At 46.1% G+C, this 25,730-nt stretch overlaps 1 protein-coding gene across 1 annotated transcript in view; it reads right to left on the bottom strand.

Moving 5' to 3' along the window:
- LOC107120677 (collagen alpha-1(II) chain) overlaps nucleotides 1–25,730 on the bottom strand; it is a 119,769-nt gene that overhangs the window by 26,701 nt on the left and 67,338 nt on the right. The window contains exons 26-40 of the mRNA XM_015423445.1: nucleotides 22,530–22,583; nucleotides 21,809–21,907; nucleotides 21,283–21,336; nucleotides 19,455–19,508; nucleotides 17,054–17,107; nucleotides 16,068–16,121; nucleotides 13,306–13,350; nucleotides 13,082–13,180; nucleotides 11,977–12,084; nucleotides 11,700–11,753; nucleotides 7,099–7,152; nucleotides 4,273–4,326; nucleotides 2,774–2,827; nucleotides 2,565–2,672; nucleotides 1,036–1,089 (exon numbers count right to left, since the gene is read on the bottom strand). Of these exons, the coding sequence (XP_015278931.1) occupies nucleotides 1,036–1,089; nucleotides 2,565–2,672; nucleotides 2,774–2,827; nucleotides 4,273–4,326; nucleotides 7,099–7,152; nucleotides 11,700–11,753; nucleotides 11,977–12,084; nucleotides 13,082–13,180; nucleotides 13,306–13,350; nucleotides 16,068–16,121; nucleotides 17,054–17,107; nucleotides 19,455–19,508; nucleotides 21,283–21,336; nucleotides 21,809–21,907; nucleotides 22,530–22,583 (999 nt within the window). The remainder of the gene's footprint in view (nucleotides 1–1,035; nucleotides 1,090–2,564; nucleotides 2,673–2,773; nucleotides 2,828–4,272; nucleotides 4,327–7,098; nucleotides 7,153–11,699; nucleotides 11,754–11,976; nucleotides 12,085–13,081; nucleotides 13,181–13,305; nucleotides 13,351–16,067; nucleotides 16,122–17,053; nucleotides 17,108–19,454; nucleotides 19,509–21,282; nucleotides 21,337–21,808; nucleotides 21,908–22,529; nucleotides 22,584–25,730) is intronic.

The raw sequence follows: 25,730 nt of genomic DNA, 5'->3' as shown, positions 1-25,730 counted from the left end.
AGCCCAGGGCCCCTGAGTGGTGGCGGGTGTGGGGAAGGAGCCGGGTATTCCTGCGCAGCCGCCCCGTGTGTCGCCGTTCCTTACCTTCCCTGCTCCCTTCCCCCAGTCCTGCTGGGCTGCTGCTAATTCGATTAGCCAGTGACCCCTAAGAAATTTAAATGCCCCGACTTAAAAAACCCTGGCTACGGGCCTGTTCTATCCCCTTCATAAAGGTTTAAGGAACAGCTACTTTAACAAGCAGTGGTTCGAGGTTTCAGGCAGTCCCCATCTACTCAAGAGCCATTAACTGGCAATGCCTTTAATAGTTCCTGTGACTTTACACAGGCCAAACATGAGATCTGTCGTTCAGCTACCAGCCTTCTCCCTACCTATGGACGACACTGACTAGACAGGGTGTCTAAAGTGGGGCCGAAAACTTTGTTATTCCCTGAGCTCCACATTAATCGTTTTAAATTGGACATGTCTCTGACACAGTCACACGTATACACACCTGCACACCCTTTCTGCATGCACTCTCTCATACATGCCTTCCCCCTCTTCCTTAACTGAGATGACAGAACAGAGGCATTTGCAGAGCAACACCAAAGAGGGAGGAGAAAAGCCAAAGCAAACAACCCTTTTACACCACGACCCCCCCTCCTCCAACATCTTTTAGAAAATCTTTGACTCGGCCCAAAGAGATTGGAAAGGGACCCAATTCACAGGCACCAGCTGGCAATTTCAAGGATGCAGCAGTGGAGAGAGTCAACTGTGTTCGGAGATCAGCAGCTACTTTGCCAAGGGGGATAATCACTGACTGCTGCTCTCCAAGGTGCTGAACACTGTGACTTCTACAGCTGGTGTTTCAAGCTACTGCTGACAAATTAATCCAAGGTATTTATTTTTTTTAAGCTACCAGTTATAACACAATTATCATAAAGGAGGGGAGACACATTGACACTCATACCGGAGTTACCTGTAAGGGAAAGAAATGGTCCAGGATAGTGTCCTGTCCCATTGCTGCAAAGGAACACAAATTATTCTCACACCACTTACCGAGGGGCCCTGCGCGCCACGTGCTCCTTTTGGACCAGTCACACCAGTTGGACCCTAGGGAGACACAAAAGGTAAACAGGACTGGATGCAGATAAGCATGCCACTGACCTTCCATCATTGGCTTATGTAACACTGATTTAAGTGAAGCAACTCGCCCTCCTCTGGCTTCATCAGCCTTCCTGGTAGACCTCCCTGACCCCTTTTTGGTGTCCAACATCTCCCACTCTTCTTGCATGACCTGGCTGATATATACACACACACACAGAGATTGCAAATTTCTGCCTTCCAGGGAATGCTAACCTGGCTGATATATACACACACAGAGAGATTGCAAATTTCTGCCTTCCAGGGACTTTTTGCATAAGAAGCAAGATCTTCCGTGTTGAGATCCTTTGCAGACCTTCCTGGGAAGTCACTCTTGCTTGTTTCATTTCGCTTCTAGAGCTGCTCCAAGAAAACATTTGGACCTGCACAATACTGCATGTTTGGAGAGGTCACATTGAGAAATGAGCCCTGCTGGAGACCAAAGGTCCAGCATCCTGTTTCCAACAGTGGCCAGCCAAACACTTCAAGGAAGCCACCAATTTTAACCGCCACCAGCACTTTGTAATGCATTATTTTTAACTGTTATGTTATTGGAAGCCGCCCTGAGCCTGCTCTGTGGGGAGGGTGGGGTATAAATTTGACAATAAATAAATAAATAAATAAATAAAAAACGCAGGGAGTGAAGGCAACAGCCCTTCACCCCGTTGTTTGTTCCCAGCATTTGGTATTTAGGGGTATATCCAGGGGTCATTTCCTGCACGAGTACACAGGAGCGGAGCTCCGGCAGTAAAGAGCCCAGGGGGCGGGCACATGCAACAAGCCCCACCCCCTGCTCCCAGCAGCCCTCAGTAAGAGCAAGAAGCAGCCAGGTAAGTTGCAGAGCTCCCCCCCCCTGGCCCCCTGCCGAAAACAGTCCAGTGGCACCTTTAAGACCATGTTTTATTCAGGTACAAGCTCCCCCTCCTCTGCGAGGACAGATCTGCACTTCTCCCCCCCCCCCAATAGCTACCAATCCAAAACAGTCCAGTGGAGCCTGAGCGGTGGGTGTTGCCTTCTGACACACTTCCAGTGATGTTAGGGAGTGTGGCATATGCAAATAAGTTATGCTAATGAGTTATGCTAATGAGCTCCTGCACCTCTTTTTCTACGAAATGACCCCTGGGTATATCTGCCTTTGAACATGGGGGTTCTATGTAGCTATGATGGCTAATAGCTCTTGGTAGAAGTGATCTCCGTGAATTTGTCAAATACCAGTTGACTAATGAACAGGGGGGGAACTTAATTCACTGTAAATCAACAGACATCAACCTATTACTCTGCTCTTGTAGACTTTAGGACCCAACTCAGATCCTACGCTTAGCCCGCAGCGCCCAGCCTTGGTTTCAAAGAGTCAGCATCTCCCTCCAGAATCCCAAAGTATCTCCACCCAAGTTCTTGCTACTTGCTGACTGCCAGGCCAAGAAGCAGGAATCAGATTTCCTAACCTGTGGGCCAGGAGCACCAGATGGTCCTTGTGGGCCTGGGGTCCCAGCATCACCCTTCTGTCCAGATTCACCTTGTTCACCTTTAGCACCAGGTTGGCCATCGGCACCCTGCACAGAAGAGGAAAAGTGAAAGGTTGAGATGGGCATCCAAGGAGCACGCCATAAAAGGAAAGGGGGAGAAGAGTCATGAAATACCAGACTGTACTCACAGGTGGGCCAGCAAACCCAGCAGGGCCAGGAGCACCTGGTTCACCACGGTCGCCCTGAAAACAGAAACCACAGTTAGAACGTAAGAAGAGCCCTGCTGGATCAGACCAGTGGTCCATCTAGTCCAGCATCCTGTCTCACATACTGGCCAACTAGTTCCCCTGGACAGCCAACAACAAGGCACAGAGGCTGAGGCCTTCCCCTGATGTTGCCTCCTGGCTCTGGGATTCAGAGGCTTAGTATCTCTGAATGTGGAGGTTCACCTCAGCCACCATGTCTAGTAGCCACTGATAGACTTATCCTCCATGAATCTATCTAATCCCCTTATAAGAATAAGTTATCCAAGGGGAGGGGGAAAGACACAAAAAGAGGCAGCTAACCTTCTGAGTGCCCTATCCTAGGGGTGACCAATTTCTGTGTTTTATGGGGCTGCTCTGTTCTCCAGATGTTAATCCAAGGGCCAGAACTATCTGACCCCCTCATAGATAGTCAGGTCTACAATAAAGATAACCTAGCAGTAGAAGCTTCTTCTTGGATGACTTGAAGTCACTGATCAGGGACCCTAAGCAATGCATCTGCTTCCAAAGAGACTGGGCTGAGTGTCCTCTGCTCTTACACATAAAGCTGCCTTCTGCTGAATCAGACCCTTGGTCCATTAAGGTCAGTATTGTCCACTCAGACTGGTAGTAGCTCCCCAAGGTATCAGATAGAGGTCTTTCACATCACCTACTGCCTGGTCCTTTTAAACTGGAGATGCTGCGGATTGAACCTGGGACCATCTCAATGCCAAGCAGATGTTCTGCTACTGAGCCACAGCCCCTTCCCAGCAAGTTTATGAGATAGCAATACTGTAAAACTGGTATGAAACATATATTGCTTCTTTTCCTTAGAAATAAAACTGTGAGCAGGGTTTTCCAAATCCAAATGTGGATTCAAATTTAGTAGAGTCACCAGGGAGGGCGGGGGCAGATGTTTCAGGAGTGTAATTTTGCCCCTGGGCTACCAGTTGGTCATTCCTAAAATATCCCAATCTGCTACACTGCTGAAGCATGGGAGCACCAGTGGGGCACTGTCTATTCTGCACCGGGGATAAGGCGACCCAGCTCTTCCAGTACGTGGACTTGCCTTTCCCTGCCCCTTAGCAATAATGGAAGATAGAAGAGTTAGTAATACCAATTTACGAAGCGTTTCAGATAAGAACGCAACCCCAAGCTAAGGCCAACAGGTATGTTTTTCACTTTGCTAGCTGCTAGTCAAAACAAGAATGCCCCTTGAGATGATCCCCACAGAACCAGAGCAATATACACCCCTCAGTCAGTACGAAACAATCCCAGAAAGTATATGCATGTTAGACCTTGCATTATGAACAAGCAACCCCCCATATGCAGTGGGAGCTCCAGAAACCCCCTGCTAAGATCTTCCGGGATAATATAGGCCAAGATGGATTTCCCTCCCTTCCAACTTAATTCTCCAGGAGAATCCATATTCACATCACACTTACAGGGGCACCACGGGCACCTGCAGCACCGGATGGGCCAGGAGGGCCGGATTCACCCTGGAAAGGACAGAAAGGAGAAAAGATAAAGCAGTGAAGTCAAACATACAGGGATTTGCTGTCAATACACAGTGTTCTAGGAATAAAGGTATCCTCTGCTATTAGGGCAGGGTTAGAAGATTCAAGATACCAATGAGAAACCTTCCTCCCACCAACAGTGTGAGGAAAATGAGATTACACAGCAGTTTGGCGCATTGGCCTATGACGCCATGGTCAAAACATGGTCTCTATATTAAAAGTATGCATAAGTGGCTTACACCTGCCTCCTTAGTCTCAAGGCAGCTAACACGTTGCGAGGACACAAAAACATCATACTAACAGCGCACAAGTTAAAAACACGCCACTTACTGAATGGTCCCAACCAAACAGTCTCAGATATTCTAACAGATGTTCCTTGACTTCATGTGCCCTTTTCTGAGCAACCGCACAGGTATCAATAAGTTTTTAAAAACTCAGTGTGGCAAAGGTAATTGCTGCAGTTCCAAGCCTATAGAGGCTTCTTTGCCCACCTGTGTCCCTACCACCACTCTGAGCCCATATAGTAAACACAGCTATTCACCTCACCTAGAGGAGTCACCCCTGGCACACCAAGTCTCTAAACTACATGTGCACCATCATTTTGTATCACAGTGCTCAGAGGTTACTCTCCTCACTACTATCTCATCTAAACTACCCCATGTAAAGTTATGGGGATGGCGGGATCAAATAATATAATAAATTTATCTATTTAATTCTTGATCGAGTTGGACCATGGAGCAGGCCAAGAACAGAGAGGGTGCACCATATTTAAGTGCATGCCTCGAAAGGACTAGGTGACTCAAGCAACTGAGCCAAGCAGCATGCTCCATAAGGAGGCACCAGCCTCTCAAACTGGCTTTACTTCCAGTGTTCTTGGTTTCATTATCACGTAATAAATTCCTTTTCCACCGTTCCTCACAATTTCTAGTAAACATACATTTCTACCATATCTACACTACAAAAGTATATTGGTTTCACATCCGCTGAACTGTGATGGCTTCTCCCAAAGACTGCTGGGAATTGTAGTTTGGTGAGGACACAGGGCATTTTATATTGGAAATTCCCTAGTCCTCCATCAAAAACTACAGTTCCAAAGGTTGTCTGAGAAAGGAAATGGTTTGTCAAGCAGGTTCAAACATGAAGCAGATACAGGCTCTGACCTCTCCTGTGACAGAAACAGAAAAGACTATTGCTGGGATAGAGGATGAAGAAGCAGACACAGGATTCTCAAAGCCTTTCCTCTCCAAGCCATCTAGTAAAGTATAGCCAAGCTGGAAACAGGTTCTCTTACCTTCTCACCATTGGGACCAGAAGGACCAGGAGGACCAATGGGACCTGTCAAACCCTGGCAAAAGGAAAATCAGGATTAGATGTGCCAGTGAAAAGCAACTGCAGCCTGCTGGATCATCCTCCTTTGCTGGAAGTTTCAGAATAAGACATCATCACAGTCTTTCCTGAACTTAGGACACCTGGGACAGGAGATGGCACATTTCTTTGTTACACTCGAAAAGATACATGCAGATTTTTCTCCGTTGATTTTTAGAATAATGGGCAGGCATCCTCCTTCCAACTGTGGGACAGTATTTCTTCCTGGCATTCTCCCCTCCCCTCCCCTTACAACAGTCATTCAGAGCTTAAGGGTGGGTCTGTTTTGCCTGGTGAAGTCTCTAGGATTCTTCTAGGCTCCTCAGCTCTAGCAGAGGAATCCAAATGCATCCTAAATCTTTCCCTCACTGCTCAGGTATTCGGGGTCTGTGTGTAGAACTGATGCTACATGAAGCATCCAAGAGGCACTCAACAGAGGAAGCAAGCAACACAATGGCATACCCTGCCACAAATTTTGTTAGCCTTAACCGCACAGGTATCAATAAGTTTTTAAACACTCAGTGTGGCAAGGTAATTGCTGCAGTTCCAAGCCTATAAAGGCTTCTCCGCCCACCTGTGTTCCTACCACCACTCTGAGCCCATATGTTTTAAACACAGCTATTCACCTCACCTAGAGGAGTCACCCCTGGCACACCAAGTCTCTAAACTTCATGTGCACCATCATTTTGTATCACAGTGCTCAGAGGTTACTCTCCTCACTACTATCTCATCTAAACTACCCCATGTAAAGTTATGGGGATGGCGGGATCAAATAATATAATAAATTTATCTATTTAATTCTTGATCGAGTTGGACCATGGAGCAGGCCAAGAACAGAGAGGGCGCACCATATTTAAGTGCATGCATGTGACCTCGAAAGGACTAGATGACTCAAGCAACTGAGCCAAGCAGCATGCTCCATAAGGAGGCACCAGCCTCTCAAACTGGCTTTACTTCCAGTGTTCTTGGTTTCATTATCACGTAATAAATTCCTTTTCCACCGTTCCTCACAATTTCTAGTAAACATACATTTCTACCATATCTACACTACAAAAGTATATTCGTTTCACATAAGCTGAACTGTGATGGCTTCTCCCAAAGACTGCTGGGAATTGTAGTTCGGTGAGGACACAGGGCATTTTATATTAGAAATTCCCTAGTCCCCCATCAAAAATTACAGTTCCCAAGGTTGTCTGAGAAAGAAAATGGTTTGTCAAGCAGGTTCAAACACGAAGCAGATATAGGCTCTGACCTCTCCTGTGACAGAAACAGAAAAGACTATTGCTGGGATAGAGGATGAAGAAGCAGAAATAGACACAGGATTCTCAAAGCCTTTCCTCTCCAAGCCATCTAGTAAAGTATAACCAAGCTGGAAACAGGTTCTCTTACCTTCTCACCATTGGGACCAGAAGGACCAGGAGGACCAATGGGACCTGTCAAACCCTGGCAAAAGGAAAATCAGGATTAGATGTGCCAGTGAAAAGCAACTGCAGCCTGCTGGATCATCCTCCTTTGCTGGAAGTTTCAGAATAAGACATCATCACAGTCTTTCCTGAACTTAGGACACCTGGGACAGGAGATGGCACATTTCTTTGTTACACTCGAAAAGATACATGCAGATTTTTCTCCGTTGATTTTTAGAATAATGGGCAGGCATCCTCCTTCCAACTGTGGGACAGTATTTCTTCCTGGCATTCTCCCCTCCCCTCCCCTTACAACAGTCATTCAGAGCTTAAGGGTGGGTCTGTTTTGCCTGGTGAAGTCTCTAGGATTCTTCTAGGCTCCTCAGCTCTAGCAGAGGAATCCAAATGCATCCTGAATCTTTCTCTCAGGATGACGCCACTGCTCAGGTATTAGGGGTCTGTGTGTAGAACTGATGCTACATGAAGCACCCAAGAGGCACTCAACAGAGGAAGCAACCAACACAATGGCTCAGTTCTTCAAGGCCCCACCCAGACCCATCTTTCTTGCAGCGACCTATTCTAAGAACAATGGATCAGAGCAATGGTCCTTCACCAAGTCCAGCATCCTGCTTCTCACAGTGGCCCCAGAAGACCCAAAAGGAGGGGCAAAGAGGCCAAGCCCTTCCCCCTGATGCTACCCCCAGAAATTGGTATGCAGAGGCTGACTACCTCTGAACACAAAGGTTTCATTTAACTTCCATAGCTAGTTGCTATTGATGGACCTGCCTGCCAAGAACTTGTCTAACTGCATTTGCCTGCTGTGCCTAGGCTCACAGTTCCAGAGTCAACAAGATTTTGGGGGTATAAGCTTTTGAGAGTCAAAGCTGATGAGCATAAGAACATAACATAAGAACATAAGAGATACATACAGCAGATTCACTTCATATACAATGTTGGATCAGGCCCAAGGCCCATCCAGTCCAACACTCTGTGTCACACAGTGGCCAGAAATACCAGGTGCCATCAGGAGTTCCACCAGTGGGGCCAGGACATTAGAAGCCCTCCCACTGTTGCCCCCCCAAGCACCAAGAAGACAGAGCATCACTTGCCCCAGAGCCCCTATCTATACCCTGTGGCTAATAGCCACTGATGGACCTCTGCTCCATATGCTTATCTAATTCCCTTCTGAAGCCGTCCATGCTTGTAGCCGCCACCCACTTCCTGTGGCAGTGAATTCCATGAAGGCAGCTTTGACCCTCCAAAGCTTATACTATGAAACTCCTGTTGGTTTCTACGATGCTACTGGACTCGAATCTAGCTATTTTACTTTCCAGTTCAGCAAAACACAGTATGTGTTACTGCATCAAGAAAGACTGAATTAAATTAAATCAACTACTACAATGTTGTCCTTTATTCTTCCTGAGAGCTGTGATTCACTGGCAGCTCTCATTGCAAGCTCTTTCTCTGTCTGACCGTCCCTGCTTAGCTCTCTGCCAGGTCATGTGTCATGAATGGATGGAGAAAGTGGGTCTCCTGGGGAGTCAAGTGCTCAGCAGATAAACGTCCCTAAATAGTAAAACAGTACCAAGGCTTCTCGGCCACCTTGCCTTCTTGAAATACATACAGCAGATTCACTTCATATACAAGGAGAGGATATTGTTTGGGGGTAAGTAATGAGAAGGGAGCACTCATTGGAGAAGACCCTGATGCTGGGAAAGATTGAAGGTAGAAGAAGAAGGGGACAACAAAGGATGAGATGGTCAGATAGTGTTATCGACACAACAAACATGAAACTGAGCAAACTCCGGAGGATGACGGAAGACAGGAGGGCCTGGCATGATGTGGTCCATGGGGTCACAAAGAGTCGGACTCGACTGTGTGACTGAACAACAAGTAACTTTGCAGTGAACAGCCTCTGCCTAAAGAGTTAACTCTCTTCTGAGTTCTTGCTCTGTCCACATTATAATAAGGGCGACCCTCACTATCCCCCATGGCCTTAGGAGTCACTCACAACATAACAGGCCAAGCCTGGTCTCCAAATTTATTCTGCAGGAAGAGGTAGTAGCGAATTCCCTCCCACAGAGGCACAATGAAAGAGATGATCTCAGATTGCCTCCGCTTCTTTTAAATGCAAATATCATTCCAGCCTCTAGTAGCAGAACAAAATTAAAGCCCAATAAAACTTTAAAGGCCAACAGAATTTTTCGGGCTGTAAGCTTCCATGCGTCAAAGCTCAGTTCATATCTGATGAAAGATTATTCCCTGGAAATTTTTGTTGGCCTTTAAGGAGCTGCTGTATTTACAGTGATCTGCTGTATTTATAGTGATCCGTGTTTTCTCAGATTCTGATAGGTGAGGCACATTTTGTTTTCTGAAACAAAACCGGAGGCATATTTAGAATACACACTAGAAAACCCTCACAAATATCTCATTTCCACAAAGTGTGTGCAAGACTAAAACCCTCCCTCACAGGAGTCCATCCCTAGGTTTCTGCATGAGATACTAGGTGTTTTCCCACAAGCGCTACTCCGCGCTCACTCTTCTCTTTGGAGGATTGAGTAGACACAGGGAAAATTGCATGAAGCTGCGGGGCAAAATGCGGCCACGCAGCAGCTTGTGTGAAATTGACACGTACCATCGGGGCAAAAGGGAGGAGTGAGCGCGGAGCAGCGCTTGTGGGAAATCACTTACTTGTTCTTGCAGAGTGACCCACCCTCAGAGGAAGCTACCCATTGACCCTGCAGGAGTCAGATAGGGGCTCCTTCAGATCAATGGCTCAGAGGCACAAAAGGCAGCCTCCTCTGTGATCAGCTCATGCAGCTGTGCCTCTGCAGCAAGGAACAGAACTCTGCATCATCTCTGCACTGCAGTGAAATAACAGGCATGTCCCGATCGATGACTCCTGCAGGGAACATGGGCAGCTTCCTCTGAAGGGGGTCATTCTTTGCAGAAGCATCTGCTGTTGCAGAGATGCACCTGAATTTTATTTATTTATTTGGTTTGTATCCCGCCCTACCCCGCAAGCAGGTTCTGGGCAGTTCACAACACATCAATATAACAATTTAAAAGATTAAAACGTAATGTGATAAAAGATTAAAATTCAAATCCATACATGAATCACGAGATGGCATTAATATGGCTAAAGTGCTCTCGGAAAGTTTTTGACCCTTGTATGTGTGCTCATATGCACTGATTTTTAGCAAGTGGTGAAAAATTCCCACCACTCAGTACATAAAAAGTACCAGTGAATAGCACAGGGGGGGCGCTGATCTAATATGGTGTCTGCTGCCTCAACCAAAGGCTTGGTGAAAACAGGCCTTGTGAAATGGTTTGAATCCCTGATCTCAATTAGGAGGCTGTTCCACCAGCCACAGCCAAAAAGGCTCCAGCTCTGGTCAAGGCTAAGCGGACATCCCTTGGGCAAGGGATCAGCAGTAGATGTTGATCTGAAGGACACAGAGCTCTTTGGGGGACATAGCAGGAGACGGTCCTGCAGATATAATGGTCCCAGACCTCACAGGGCTTTAAAGGTAAATACCAGAACCTTGAATTACTAGTCCCCCTATAGAGGATGATGGAAGCAGGCAAGATCAAAACAGTCCCATCATGCAGAGATGCAGTAGGTGGCTTCCAGTACACAATCAGTGTAAGTTCATAGATATAATTATCCAGTCTCTTCCTTGAGAACTTCATCTCAAAATTTCACTAACCATTTTCAAGGACTCCATCTATGGAGCGGAGGTTGGAATTACCCAATCATACTGATGTGTTCTTCACCGGATAATCCTAAAAAGATCACTTTTCTTTTCCAAAATTCATGCAAGTCAGACCCAGGACTCAGTCAGAATGGCCAGAAATATCTGGCACTTCTTCGTCAGGCCTTGGAAGATTCCCCTTCATGGTATGGGTAAGTATTCTGTAAGCTTAACACTTGGTGAATATTCTATAACTTAACACCTGATTAACATTCATTAGTTTAACAGGTGAATAGTAGAACAGATCAAGAGTCCTGTAGAACCCTAAAGGCTAACAAAATTTGTGGCAAGGGTATGAGCTTTCGTGAGTCACGGAAGCTCATACCCTGTCACAAATTTTGTTAGCCTTTAAGGTGCTACAGGACTCTTGCTCTGTTCTACTGCTACAGACAGACTAACACAACCACCCATTTTGACTTGGGTGAATATTCTTTCTGCTCCTCTGACTAAATTCTCTAATGGAGTAAAACTACCATCCCAAGCAGAGTTACATCATTCTAAGCCCACTGATGTCAATGTACTTTGAAGGGTAGAACTCTGCTTAGGATTCCACTGTAAGTTGCTTTACCAAGATCTCAGAAGCCTCCTCCTATCCAGAGCCTCATCGTGCTTTGCCTACAGTTCTCCCATATTTTATAGCTGTCTCCTTTGCTTCTCAAAAAGGAGACAAGGCAACGTATGAGAACAAGAAAGGGAGAAAGTATCATTATATAAAAGAAGAGAAACTATGGATAAATACTTATTGGGTGTACTTGCCAGCATTGCCCACTTGTTTCAATAAATAGGCAGTTGGATGCTCAAAAGTTAAGGAAAAGTTAAGGCCTGAACTTACTCTGCCACCGTCCTTGCCAGGTGCGCCTTCTGGACCTTTCTCACCAACATCACCCTGTCAAGGGGGGATCAAAGAAAAATTGACAATAAGAAACCCATAGAAACTGGTCATTCTGAGAGCCATTTCAGTTTGTGAAAACAACCAGAGGCAGAAATTATATTGAAAAAAACCAACCAACCAGAGAAAAGCACATTTCAGTTGCACTTAGCTGTTGATTGTGGTTCCCAAATTCCTAAAAAAAAACAGCTGTAGGAACCCACAGAGTGGTATCCCTTACCCTGTCTCCCTTTGGTCCAACAATACCGGCTGCTCCTCTCTCACCGGGCATTCCCTGCAGACCTGGGGGTCCTTGAGATCCAACGGCACCAGGAGGACCGGTTGCACCCTGGAATAGAAAGAAACAAGACCACAACCATTAGGCTGCTGCTTGGGTGAGGATCACAGTGGATTTTCAGAATCCGAGATATTTCTCTAAATGGACACCCACATTACTCTTTACCATCATGGGACCAACCAGGCAACCACACGTATCACTTCTGAGCTGACATGACTCCTGCCACTATACCATGATTTGCAACTCAATCTGAAAATGTGGCAGGCGGAATCTAGACTGGCAAACAGGCAAGGAGTGGCAAATGTGCCACTCTGCAATTAACCACCCTTTCGTGATGAATCCAACTCCTGCTGGAGCTATATAGTCCAAAGTCAACTGATGGGGATATCTCCCTCCTAACATGCACACCCTTGCCACAGAGTGAATCTTGGCTATTTTCTGCATACGATTCAGATAGGGGCATAAGCATGGTATATACTGAGACAAATAAATACCTGAAAAATACCTTATCGATATTTTTGGGGTATTTATTCAGCTGAATACAGACTGGACAATTTGATTCAGCTACCAAAATAGCCATGCCTGAATAAAAGCTGATATTATTTGGCTTTTATTTGGGCATGGCTAGAAGGCATTTAAAGAGACCACAGTCTTGCTGTTACGGTGGTGTGGCTCAGCGAGTAAACTGAAGGCATTTAAAGAGACCACAGACTCTTTAAATGCCTTCAGTTTACTCGCTGAGCCACGCCACCGTGGCAGCAAGACTCAGTGAGTGAAATACTCCATTATACTCTATGGGGACAGTCCCCCATAGGGTACAATGGAGCCAAATAAATTCGGGTTTCCCAAATATTTACCCAAATACCAATACAATACCGATTCTGGTATTCGGGAATACCGATATTTTTGGGGTCCAATAGACTCGAATTGGGAAATAAAGCAATTTTTGCATACCCCTAGATTCAGAAGCTAAGAGTTTTTGTATTTACTGCCACCTGTCAGAAGTGGAGACTGAGTGAGCTGCACTGGAGAACAGGAAACCATCTACCTTGGGTCCATCAGTACCAGGAGTGCCGGGCAGTCCGCGAGAACCCTGCAAGCCTTGGGCACCTGGAGATCCGCGTTCACCTGGGAAGCCACGTTCACCCTAAAGGAGGAAAGAGTTCACAGCTCAGGGCAAGAAAAGGGCCAGGATGCCTCTGAAAACATGCTCTGCTCTTAAAGCATACACGATTCTTCGAGCATGCTGCATTTTCATTGTACACTACTTACTCTGGGGCCAACCAGGCCTGCAGCTCCAGCCTCTCCGGGAACACCCTAAAAGCAGGCAAACAAATGAACAAAAGAGTTAGAAAGGGAAAGGGGATCTACAGTTCTAACAAACAGACCCACTTGCTATCAACTGTGAGTGGACAAGGAGAGGCTGTTAAAAAGCAGAACCCTTCGATCAAGATGGTTCTCAGTGAGATTTCCCTGATCGTAACATTTTTTAATTAAATCATTTTCAGCTTTCCCCCTTACACATAATTATGCTTGTAGCCTTATATTAGAAAAGGGGGGAAATTTAAAACATGGTTAAGATAAACAAATAAGAGAACATACAAGCAGAAGTGCCCTTTAGGGGAGCCAGCCCTGTTTCCAGCCACATGTGGTGAAGTTCTTCAAGTATATATTGCCATAAACATACTTCAAGTATATATTGCCATAAACAATCAAATAGCCTATGTGCTCACAGAATGCATGCAAAGGGAGAAATCTCTTGGCATGAAAAACAGGGTTGCTCCAGAAAATGTTCTCTTGTATTTTCATAATGTCACTAGAGATGATTATATTGTAACAAAAGAGAATCACAGCACACACTCTTAAACTGCTGGGGTTTTTTTTGCAACCTTGAATGCCGAAAATCTTTCCCCTTCACTCAGATCACATTGCTCCTCCCTAAATGGTAAAATGGTAGCAACGTTTCTCGGCCACCTTGCCTTCTTGACATACAGCAGATTCACTTCATATACAAGGAGAGGTTATTGCTTGGGGGTAAGTAACTTTGCAGGGAACAGCCTCCACCAGTGTTCCCTCTAAGCTGAGTTAGTGTGAGCTAGCTCACAGTTTTTTAGCCTCTGGCTCACAGATTTTTGTCTTAGCTCAGGAAGGATGGCTCCAGAGCAAACTAATTTATGCTGTAGCCAAATCACCTGCTCACAACTTTAATGCCGGTAGCTCAGAAAGTAGAATTTTTGCTCACAGGACTCCACGGCTTAGAGGGAACATCCACCTAAAGAGTTAACCCTTTGCTGAATTCTTATTCTGCCCATGTTATAATAAGGATGACCCTTAAAATCCCCCGTGGCCTTAGGAGTTCCCTATTTCAAGCAGTGTCAAGCATACACATACATGCACACATTGCAGCTCGCTGGTGGATAAAAACATTAATGTCTCACCCAATCACTCAATGGGCACTCTTTGATTTGCAGCAAAGACCCATTGATGTATATATTATACCAGTTCAACTGTCATGGTTTTCCTCAATGCATCCTGGGAATTACAGATTGCTGGTGATGCGGAGAATCCCATTAGAAATCCCTAACACCCTTTCCTGAACTACCATTCTCGGTATCTGAAAAAGGCAGCTTTGACCCTTGAAGGTTTATATCCTGGAAATCTTGTTGGTCTCTAAGGTGTTACTGGACTCGAATCTAGGTACAATTCCCAGGGTTCCTAGGCACAGGGAACGACTATTAAATCTGAGGTATAGGTATGTCCTTAGAAATTATACATCAGAGTGCTACTTGCAGCCAGGGTCCGACATACCTACGGGACCGCCTCTCCCCATATGTTCCCCAACGAGCACTACGGTCCAGGACTAAACATCTCCTGGTGGTTCCAGGTCCCAAAGAGGCCAGACTAGCGGCGATTAGGGCCAGGGCTTTTTCGGTGGCGGCTCCTACCTGGTGGAATGAGCTCCCAGAGGAGATCTGGGCCCTGCGGGACCTTGCACAGTTCTGCAGGGCCTGCAAGACGGAGCTCTTCCCCCAGGCGTTTAAGTAGGAGCTGCCACGACTGTTACCACCTGTCTACGACTATTACTATCTGTCCTAGCCCTTTATCACCTTTATTACCAACTCGCCGTGAGCACTAAAATGGTGGTACTGTGTGGAGCTGTGGCCACTAAGGATACCATCCTGATGACGTCATCTATGTCCTGTTAGTTATTGTGGAGAGCACTTTTGTATTGAATGTTTTTAAAATGCAGTTTTAATGTTTTATGTATTGGGCATTTTATGTATTGGGCACTGTACGCCGCCCTGAGCCCATTCGCGGGGAGGGCAGGTTATAAATTTAAATAAATAAATAATAAATAAATAAAATTGCAGGCATAATATGGCTGTTAGCACCAAAGCGCCTCAATATGCTTAGCTCTGTGCTTGATTGTACCCAATGATGGCACCAGGGCATACAAAACTCGGGACCTCTGCTGCATTACCATTCTGGTTTTGCTGGGGACAAATAATTGATCTTTCCCCCAAACAATCTTCTCCAATGGTTAATTGCCCTTTCTGGAAGCAGACTTAAAATCTATGCTTTTTGCTACCTTCTCAATTATTAAAGAACAGGTAAGCTGCAGTGTGTGTGTGTGTGTGTGTGTGTGTGAAACGAGAGGGGCCGTGGCTCAGTGGAAGCGGCTCTGCTTTGCATGAAGAAGGTCACAGGTTCAATCCCCAGCATCTCCAGTTAATAGGACCAGGCAGGAGGTGATGTGAAGGACTTCTGTGAAGGATCTCTGCCTGAGACCCTGGACTGCTGCTGACAGTCTGAGTAAACAATACTGACCTTGATAGACCAAAGGTCTAATTCAGTATAAGGCAGATTCATGTGTGTCCATGTGTGAAAGTGGGAGTCTCAAAAAGGAACACAGGGGAACCCTCAAACTCAGCCACAGCCTAACCTACTGGAAAGCTAGGACCCCAATCCTAATTCAGGACCACATGATACAGAAGAGGCTCCCGTGTGCTGCATGTGGGTCCATCGCTTCTTACCTGGTCACCTGGTTTTCCACCTTCACCTGGAGGGCCTGGGGGCCCTGGAAGTCCCTGAAAGCAAGAACACCCCAGTGTTAACACAGCTTGGTGGACTCTGTTAGGGGCCACAGCACCCTACCAAAGGAATAGCATGCCCAGGCACGAGAAAAAGTGGAAAAAAGAAGAGAAGAGATTGGATTTATACCCCACCCTTCACTACCCAAAGGTGTCTCAGAGCGGCTTACAAACTCCTTTCCCTTCCCCTCCCCACAACAGACACCCTGTGAGGTAGGCGGGGCTGAGAGAGCTCTTGACAGAAACTGCTCTTTTTCAAGGACAGATCTTATCAGAACTACGGCTTGCCCAAGGTCATCCAGCCAGGTGCAAGTGGAGGAGTGGGGAATCAAACCCAGTTCTCCCAGATTAGAGTCCACGCACTTAACCACTACACCAAACTGGCTCTTTGCATTTAGGAAGGGATTTCCTGCCTCCCAGACCCCTTAAACAAAGCTACCTCTCACCTACCTGGGCTTCCCAGGCACAAGCTCAGCAAACCCACACTACTCCTATAAATCCCCGCACAGACATTCTGTTCCAGAGATTCTCAACGTGAGAGGCATATACCAATGGGACTTGTGAACAGCCAGCAGGGAAACATGAGGTTGGAACAGGCTGAAGAAAACTTTAGCATCCTGAGTTTCTCTGCCATGTCAGAAACTAGAGAGACAGGCAGTAGCCTTAGAAGAATACAGAGCCTGGGGACTTGGATAGGTCTTAGAGGGCTGGTCAGAGTTCACTCTTTATGTTGAGTTCATGTCCTTCCAGCACAGAGAACCGTTCATCATTTCAGTGGTTAGGGATCTCCCCCTAACTCTAAGCTCACCTGTTCATGCCTAGAGCTGCACTCTACAGCAGAGACGGACTCAACTGGCAGGGCTTGGAGAAGAGGTTCAGAGAGGGGGAGAGATACAGCACTGTCCTTAATGGGGCAATGCTCTGCTCACCTGGAATCCAGAAGGTCCTGGGGCACCCTGCTCGCCTCTCTCACCTGCTGGACCCTGAGAAGGAGAAAAAAGAGATTCAGTGCAGGCCTAAAGGAGTCGTATCTCTAGGAGAGGGAAGTGGGGCACAGCTCCCACAAGAAGCCCATCCCTGGGAGAATGGGGGGAAAGGGCTTGTCTGCATAAGTTGAGAGGGCTAGAGGTTTATGGCATTGTGAGATAGGGACTCTGGGGCAAGTGATGCTCTGTCATCTTGGTGCTTGGGGGGGTCAACAGTGGGAGGGCTTCTAATGTCCTGGCCCCACTGCTGGACCTCCTGATGGCACTGGTATTTCTGGCCACTGTGTGATACAGAGTGTTGGACTGGATGGGCCTTTGGCCTGATCCAACATTGGCATCTCTTATGTTCTTATGTTCTGATTTAAAATGTACTACGCCAAACACACAATGGGGAGGGGAGAAGGTGAGGCTAGTAAGGTAACTCTCCCATCCTAAATACGTTTACTTGAAAGGGGGGGAAATGGACAAGGCGTCTAAACTGGCACGTAGGGCCACAGATGTCACTTATTTATTTGTGGTTGGGGATGAGCTTTCATGAGCCACTGCTCACTTCTTCAGAACTCACGAAAGCTCATACCCGACCACAAATTTTGTTAGTCTTTAAGGTGCTACTGGACTCTTACTCTTTTCTACGGCTACAGACAGACAAACACGGCTACCCCCGTCTTCATGTATTTATTATATTTATTAGCCATCTTTCTACCATGCAGCAATCAAGGCAGCTTACGATGTAAATAAAACAATTGTAAAAAACACATAAAAGACCACAGCTTAAAATCTCAATTAGGACTGCCAATAACTAAAAATAGTCAAATGCGGTTCTACATAAAACTGTCCTTAACTGCTTCCTGAAGATCGAAAGTGAGGGGGCCAGGCGTATCGCCCTGGGGAGGTTGTTCCATAATCGTGGGGCTGCCACCAAAAAGGCCCTCTCTCGTGTGTCCACCAGGTGAGCTTCTTTTATTGGTGGGACAGTCAGGAGGGCCTCACCCTGTGATCTTAATTCCCAGGCAGGAACATATCGGAGAAGACAGTCCGTCAGATACCCCAGGGCCAAGCCATGTAGGCCTTTAAGGGACAAAACCAGGGCTATTTTTGGGCAGGAACGCACAGGAATGGAGTTCCGGCTGGCTCCTGAGTTGGCCACTCATTGGAATTGGCTACATTAGGGTGTGTGTACTAACATGCAAAGTAGTTCTTGCTACAAAAAACCCTGGGTTTTGACAACAAACAAGGTAAACAGAATAAGAAGCAAAAGGTGGGTGTGGCTGGATGACCACACTTCTGGTAACAGGGGGTGTGGCCTAATATGCTAATGAGCTGTACTATCAGGGGTGTGGCCTAATATGCTAATACGTTTCTGCTGTTGGGTGTGGCTTATTATGCTAATGAGTTCCTGCTGGGCTTTTTCTACAAAAAGAGCCCTGGAAACCAACACCTTGACTTGTGCTTGGGAGCAGACTGGTAGCCAATGTAATTGCTGTAGTGTCGGGGGTCACATGTTCCCAGGAGCTGTCCCCAACCAGCCGTCCAGCTGCAGCATTCTGCACTAGCTGCAGCATTCTGCACTAGCTGCAGCTTCCGAACACTCTTCAAGGGTAGCCCCAAGTAGAGTGCATTGCAATAGTCTAGTCTGGTACTGAGTGCCCAGTTATATCAATCTGGAATTTTCTCTCCTATAAGGAATAGGGTATCAAATAGGGCAGGTATGTCCAACAGGTAGATCGCGATCTACCAGTAGATCGCGGAGGGGTCAGAGGTAGATCACCAGCCCCACTTGGTCTCCTGGTATAAAATAAAATAAAAAAATGTTCACAGTTCTTTCGGGATCTTCGTCTCTCTGTTTTGTTTTTGCTTATTTTGCTTATCAGTAAATGACAGAAGGTGCATTATAAATGGGGGGGGAGGCGGTGAAACCCAACTTCAGTGGGTTAAAATCTAATTTGAAACTAATTTGAAACTTTATTTCCATGGTGGTAGATCACCAGCACTTTTGGCCAGAAAAAATAGATCACTACTACCTGTTCGAAGTTGGACATGCCTGTGTGAAAGGGGGGGGGGGGGGGACACAAACTATTTCCAACAATCCTGTGCAACAAGACAAAGACTCTGAGCATACTCACCACACAAGTTTTCTCCCATTGACTGTAATCAACAGAACAACCAAAAGGAAGCCCCGCCCATTCTCTTGCCCCACCCCCTTCCCTTGTCCTTAAAAGGGTTTTGTCCCCTTATGGGTAGGAAAATACAGGATCAGGGTTCTGCCTTCTGGCTGGTATGTTTGCAGCCACAGTGTCTACAAACACAATACTCTAGAATATCAAAAGAGTCAGAAAATACTCACTGAAGGTCCAGGTGGCCCAGCAGCTCCTGTTTCGCCATCTTTACCAGGAAGACCCTACAAAGGAAAGAAAGAAGCATCGTGGTCATCTCTCACACACATTTATCTTGTCTTACGACCAGGACAGTCTACACAGGGTCCCCCCAGCAGACATCAGCATACATTTTATCTTCACACAACTCTTGTGAGGTTTGTTAGGCTGAGAGAGATGGGTAGATAGTCACAGTTACCTAGCAGGCCTAGCAAGATCACCATTCTAACTATTATACCGCTCTGATTTCACTGGTTAATATCATTCTCTCTTCTACCCGCCCCCAAAAGGAAATGTGCCAAAGTTGAGAGAACTGGAATCAGAAAAGGGCTGCATGGAATTTCCTACTTTGTGTGACAGTAACTGGCTGTGGCGCATGGCAGAGAGTTACAGAAAACACTGTGTCTCTCCATCCCCTCACCCACTACTGCTAAGCTGTTAAGTAAAATGTTCACTGCTGGGATCCTTGAGTGTAAAGGAAAAAGAACTGCTAGACTGCCCTAAGATTTTCAATCTTCACTGCTTCTACCACAGCCAATGATGGAGCTCTCTGCCCTCCAATCAGCCCTTAGAAAGAGCCCAACATTTGCATTTGGGCAGCCAACAGCAGCCTGAATTGTCTGGAAATGTTAGCGTTTGCAACTCTAGCACGACTTCAAGGGCTGGGGGCTCTGTGATGCTGTGGTATGCTCTCTTGTTCCCCACTGAGGGCAGGTGAGACATACTGCTGTATTGATCTCAGAACTACCAGACTGCAGAGAATTCTTAAAAAGCACAGCTATAGGCACTAAAGTGCTCTTTGTGTATAAAATTTTCCAGAGGGGATGTCCTTTAAATTTCCTAGAATGCCTACATAGTTATTATGAAATAGTTTTTGCCCCCTTAACAACATGGAGTGAGCAGCAGAAAACTGTCCCCTTAAACAGCTGCCAGAAATATTTGGAAAGAAGAGGAAGAGAAGGAAGATGAAGAAGAAAAAGAAGAAGAAGAGATTGGATTTATATCTTGTCCTTCACTCGGAGTCTCAGAACAGCTTACAACCTCCTTTCCCTTCCCCTCCCCACAACAGACAACCTGTGAGGTAGGTGGGGCTGAGAGAGCTCTTTCAAGGACTGCTGTTAAAAGAACAGCTCTGAGAGAACTGCATGTGGAGGAGGAGTAGGGAATCAAACACAGTTCTCCCAGATCAGGCCTATACTGCAAAGCTACCCCCCCCCCGCAAGTGTTTACACCCCTTTTACTTAGCCTATGCTCAGGTTACGTAGCAAATGAGCTGTGGGTCTCTATCAGCCTTTCAACACGTGAGAATACTTTTATGCTGAATAAATGTTGCACTGTGGTATCTTGGCTAGGTTTAAGGCTGCATCTGTGCTCTGTTTCTTTGCATGGGTGGGTTGCAAGCAATGTTCCCTCTAAGCTGAGTTAGTGTGAGCTAGCTCACAGTTTTTTAGCCTCCGGCTCACACATTGTTGCCTTAGCTCAGGAAGGATGGGCTCCAGAGCAAACTAATTTATGCAGCAGCCAAATCGCTCGCTCATAACTTTAATGCCAGGAGCTCACAAAGTAGAGTTTCTGCTCACAAGACTCCACAGCTTAGAGGGAGCATCAGTTTCAAGTACATCGTGAGAACACAACACACCTCCACCATTGTCCAGGTTACCTGTATTGCAGCTCAAGTGTACAGCAATTGTGTAGTGATGACAGTGGGATCTTTTTCAAGCTGGCCCAGAATGGCTGAGCTGTCACTGCTTGGGATCGGGAGATGAAGAGGAGGGAGAAACTATATTCAAACCTACTTACTCGTAGACCGGGAGCACCAGGAAGCCCCTTCTCACCAGCTTTTCCACCTTCACCCTAGACAGAAAGAAAACAAGGATGGCAACTGAGGCACTTCTGGCCAAAACTGAACTTTTCACCTGGAAAGGGGATGGGGACTCTACTAGACAGACTCTCCTTTGCCCATCCGCCTCTGTTTTGATGTGACCGACATACATGGTTTTATGGGACCAATGGGACAAAGCAGGGAACAAAAAGGTTGCTTCAGCAAAGCAAAAAAGGCCAATAAGCGGCAGCGAACACATTTCCCAGGGTTCTCTGCATAAAATGACCTCCCTCTTTTGTTCCTTCCTGATGATGGAAATTGCGGACACGCAGCGGGTTTCCAGACGGATAATGTCTCATAAGCTGCATGGAGGCTTTTGTGCTTTGTCAATAGCAAAGGGCACCTATTCTATATCATAGCTATTTCCCGTTTCTCTTCATAACCTTCTTGGTACCATTTCTTAGCCCATACTTGTCAGTGGATATCACCTGCAGGTTGACTTACGTTAGCACCTTTAGGGCCCGGGAAACCCATCACGCCGGGCTGACCACGGGCACCTTGTGGACCAGGAGGGCCAGGTCGTCCATCTTCTCCTGGGGCGCCCTAGTGAGAGCAGTAACAACTTATATTCAAAAAGTCAGAAAGCCAAAGAACATGGACCAGAAAAGGTGCACCTAACCGGTTTGAAGTGCTAGGCTGGTCCGGAAGAGAGCTCTGAGTTTGCTTTGGAATCTGAATGCTTATTCCTCTGCGGACCACCGGCATCAGCTTGGGGTCTATTATTAGCTTTCCCACTCCCTCATTCCTGTCTAGGCAGGGGATTCAACTTCCCAGGGGCAGTTCTGAAAAGCTAGCCAACGCTGCGTTAATATCTACCTACTACGTAACGACACTCTTCATAAAAAGACACACTTTCAGCGACAGTGCCTCCCACTATACATATGTACAATATCCCAATATAACCTAAACCTCCACGTCCCCTGCTCTCCCACACTCTGTATCTGCACACTGCCTGCAAGACCAAATCCAGTGTTTCTACTGCTTCCCACCCCTAATCCAACCTCCTCCTCCTCTTTCCTTTATTCCCATATTAATCTGCCATCTTAAGTCCTGTGCTCAAATAACCATCCTTCTCCTTATCCGGTGATCCCTTTCTATTTCTTTCCCAAACTCCCGCCCTCCCTATTATTCTGGATGAGACCAAAAATAATCAAATTCCACTTACAGACGGGCCGACTTTGCCTTGAGGACCAGCATCTCCAGGTCGACCAGTGAGACCCTAAATGCAAAAGACAGGCCAGCAAACGATCAAAATGCTTCCTTAAGCCTTTGCCTTGAATCGCTGCCCACTGACTCTTCCGTGTTCACGTTGTGTGACTCTTTCTATGCAGACCCTTTAAGCAGCGGCTGGACAAGCACTTGTCGGGGATGCTCTAGGCCAGCGACGGCGAACCTTTTAGAGGCCGAGTGCCCAAACGGCGACCCAAAACCCACTTATTGATCGCAAAGTGCCAACACGGCCATTTAACCTGAATCCTGAGGTTTCACTTTAGAAAAAAAACAGCTCATACGTTAACTTAAGATGATCCGAACAAAGTAAGGGAAGCAATCCCAAATGCTTTCATTGACTTAGAATTATTTGGCAGAGAATTCGACACTTTGATGATGGTCTGGGCCTGGCTGGGGCGACGGCACGCGTGCCCACAGAGAGGGCTCTGAGTGCCACCTCCGGCACTCGTGCCATAGGTTCACCACCACTGCTCTAGGCTGATCCTGCATTGGGCAGCGGGTTGGACAAGATGGCCTGTATGGCCCCTTTCAACTCTATGGTTCTGTGATTCAATGACCCCGGAGACACTTATTGATGACAAGATGGGGTTGAAAGCAAAAACTGCTGCACCAACTCAGAGCAACCATAAAGTACTTGTGGAATGTTTAACAATGATTTGGTCCTCTACTGGTTTAGGAGAAGAAACTGTCCAAAACAATTATGGATCCGTCTGGTTTTCTTCAAAACAACCATAGTGGCAGCTTTCACAAGCAGATTAAGAAAATCCCTGGTTTGAATTTGTCAATATCACTGCCTGGTGGTTTGAAACAAATGAAGTCACTATTGTGCCTGCTATGGCCTGAAGGCCCAGCTCTCTAATTCTGAAGCCCTCCATGGATACTGAAGATCAGGATTTAACTAACCCATAATATGTCACCAAAAATCAAATTAGACATGCCCACAAAGGGCCCAGGGAATTATCTGAAGGCTCACGGTGCAGTTTTATTTGCTCAGACTTAACCGATCAGGCCCTATAAACAGCTTGGACCATCTGGGAGTTGTACATACACCATTTTCAGCTCCTCAGAGAGAGAACAGAAGATATATATGGTAAATAAATAAAAAGCTATTAAAAGCTGACCCTTTTAAAAAAGTCACCTTTAATCTGCTTTACTTGTGCTTTCCTTTCATTAAAAAAACATTTTTTCTCCTGCTGTTCCAACATAAAAGCCAAAGAGATTTACAGAAACCCTGCCTAAAACTGTTAACATTAATGATAATTTATTACAATTTTCAAAAGTTAATTTCATTGTTTCACAATAGCAGGGTCAAACCTGTCGGCAATCCAAGTATTATTTTTTTTTTGCGGGGGTGCCCCTAATCAAACTGAAGCTTTTAAAATACTCAATACAAAATGTATCCTTATTATTAATGTCTTAGTACTCGATCAATATTGGATGAGCCCAACTGACCAGATCTTTTTTTCTTTTACCAGACAAATGGCCAACCTGAGTTTTGCTGTCCTTCATTACCCAATTCTTCCCATATTCATTCGTTTCCTACACAGTCTCTCTCCCCACCCCACCCCAATCTCTACAAGGGAAAGAAGCAAGAGCAGCCTGACAAATTAGTAGAGCTTTCTTTTCACCATCATAGAAACTGCAAGGCTGAGCAACAAAGAAGCAAGAGAAAAAATAAGTGATATATAAACTAAGAACAGCCTTGCCTGGTATCCTTTTTTATTTAAAAATGTATACCCTGTTTTTTGGGTGGGAGAAAAAAAAATAAATGTATACCCTGTTTTTTGGGTGGGAGGGTTGGCACCCTCTCTAAGTGGCTAATGACGAAATAAAGCATTACACTGGTTGAACTTGACACCCAGGGAATTGCATAGGCTCATGCAAAGGGCATCCACCAGCCCTGCGGGAACTTCCCCCCATGGGAAAAACCAAAACTACGAACTGCTTTTGAAACTGCCTCCTGATCCAAAACGAGTCTTCCATGTGGCTTTCAGGTCTGCTGTCTGAGCACTCCAAATCACTCCCTCAGGCTCCTACAGTCCTTTGGATCTTGAAATCCAGCAGGTGAAGCCTCCACCCACCCCAATATGTAGATGCAGTGATGTGGAAATATTCACCTGAAGGATTCACCTGTTTGTTTTGTACATGCTAAAAGGCATAGGAGGTTAAGTATTAAAAGGTACAGCAACTCCCCCCCCCAATTGAATTGGCAGACCTACTTACTTCCTGTATCTCATTTGCCCCAACAAACCTGAAGACCAAAATCTATTAATGCATTTAGTCTCCTCTGCTTGCTATTACTACAAGTCACTGCAAGTGTGTCCGGGGACGCTGAGAATACGTAAAATGCAGCTTCAGTGGTTTCAGGGACTTTGTTAGAAATGGGCTTAGATCTTTCAAAAGGATGTTGTTCCCCAGGAAGCCCAGATTTACAAAAATACTGGTCATCCAGCCACAGCTAGCATTTTCACACGAGAAATATAAAATTACCTTGAACCTCTCCTACATGGCCTGATTATTGTTAATACAGAAGAGGTGGTAGAGCACTTGTTTTGCATGCAGAAGATCCCTGGGTTCAACCCCTGGGATCTCCAGCAAAAAGGATTTCAGAAAGCAAGGATTGGGAGGGAAACACCTTTCTCTGCTTGAGAAACCCTGGAAAGCTGCGGCCAATTAGCATGAGCAATACTGAGCTAGATGGGCCAACAGTTTGACTTGTAATAAGGCAGCTTTGTTACATTCACATATGAGAGGCATTTGTAAAGCAAATTAATTTTCTAGCCAACAAGGGTTCTATATCATGGGATACACAGACTACTTTAAGCCTCCTGTATGAATACGCTTTTGCAGGAAAACAAGAGACTGACCTCTGCAACAGCAAAAAACAGAAGTACAGACATTACAGAGAGTTGCCAGTGCTGGGGATTTTTTTTTTGGGGGGGGGGACTTCTGCAGGGTATAATGGCATAGAATCCACCCTCCCAAGCAGCCATTTTCTTCAGGGGAACTGATGATAGTTGGTGTCATGGGTCAGACAGGGGTCAGTGATAGTGAGGACTCCTCAGAGAAGGAGTCACCCTGTGTAGCCAGCCTGGAGTTGACAGAAGCCAACCAGCAGGAAAATGAGCTGCAGGAA

The sequence above is a fragment of the Gekko japonicus genome, unplaced genomic scaffold, assembly GCF_001447785.1.
Source record: "Gekko japonicus isolate JY-2015 unplaced genomic scaffold, Gekko_japonicus_V1.1 scaffold1573, whole genome shotgun sequence".
NCBI lineage: Eukaryota > Metazoa > Chordata > Lepidosauria > Squamata > Gekkonidae > Gekko > Gekko japonicus.
Note: the sequence above shows the minus strand (reverse complement) of the source record. Positions and strands in the feature narration are given on the sequence as shown.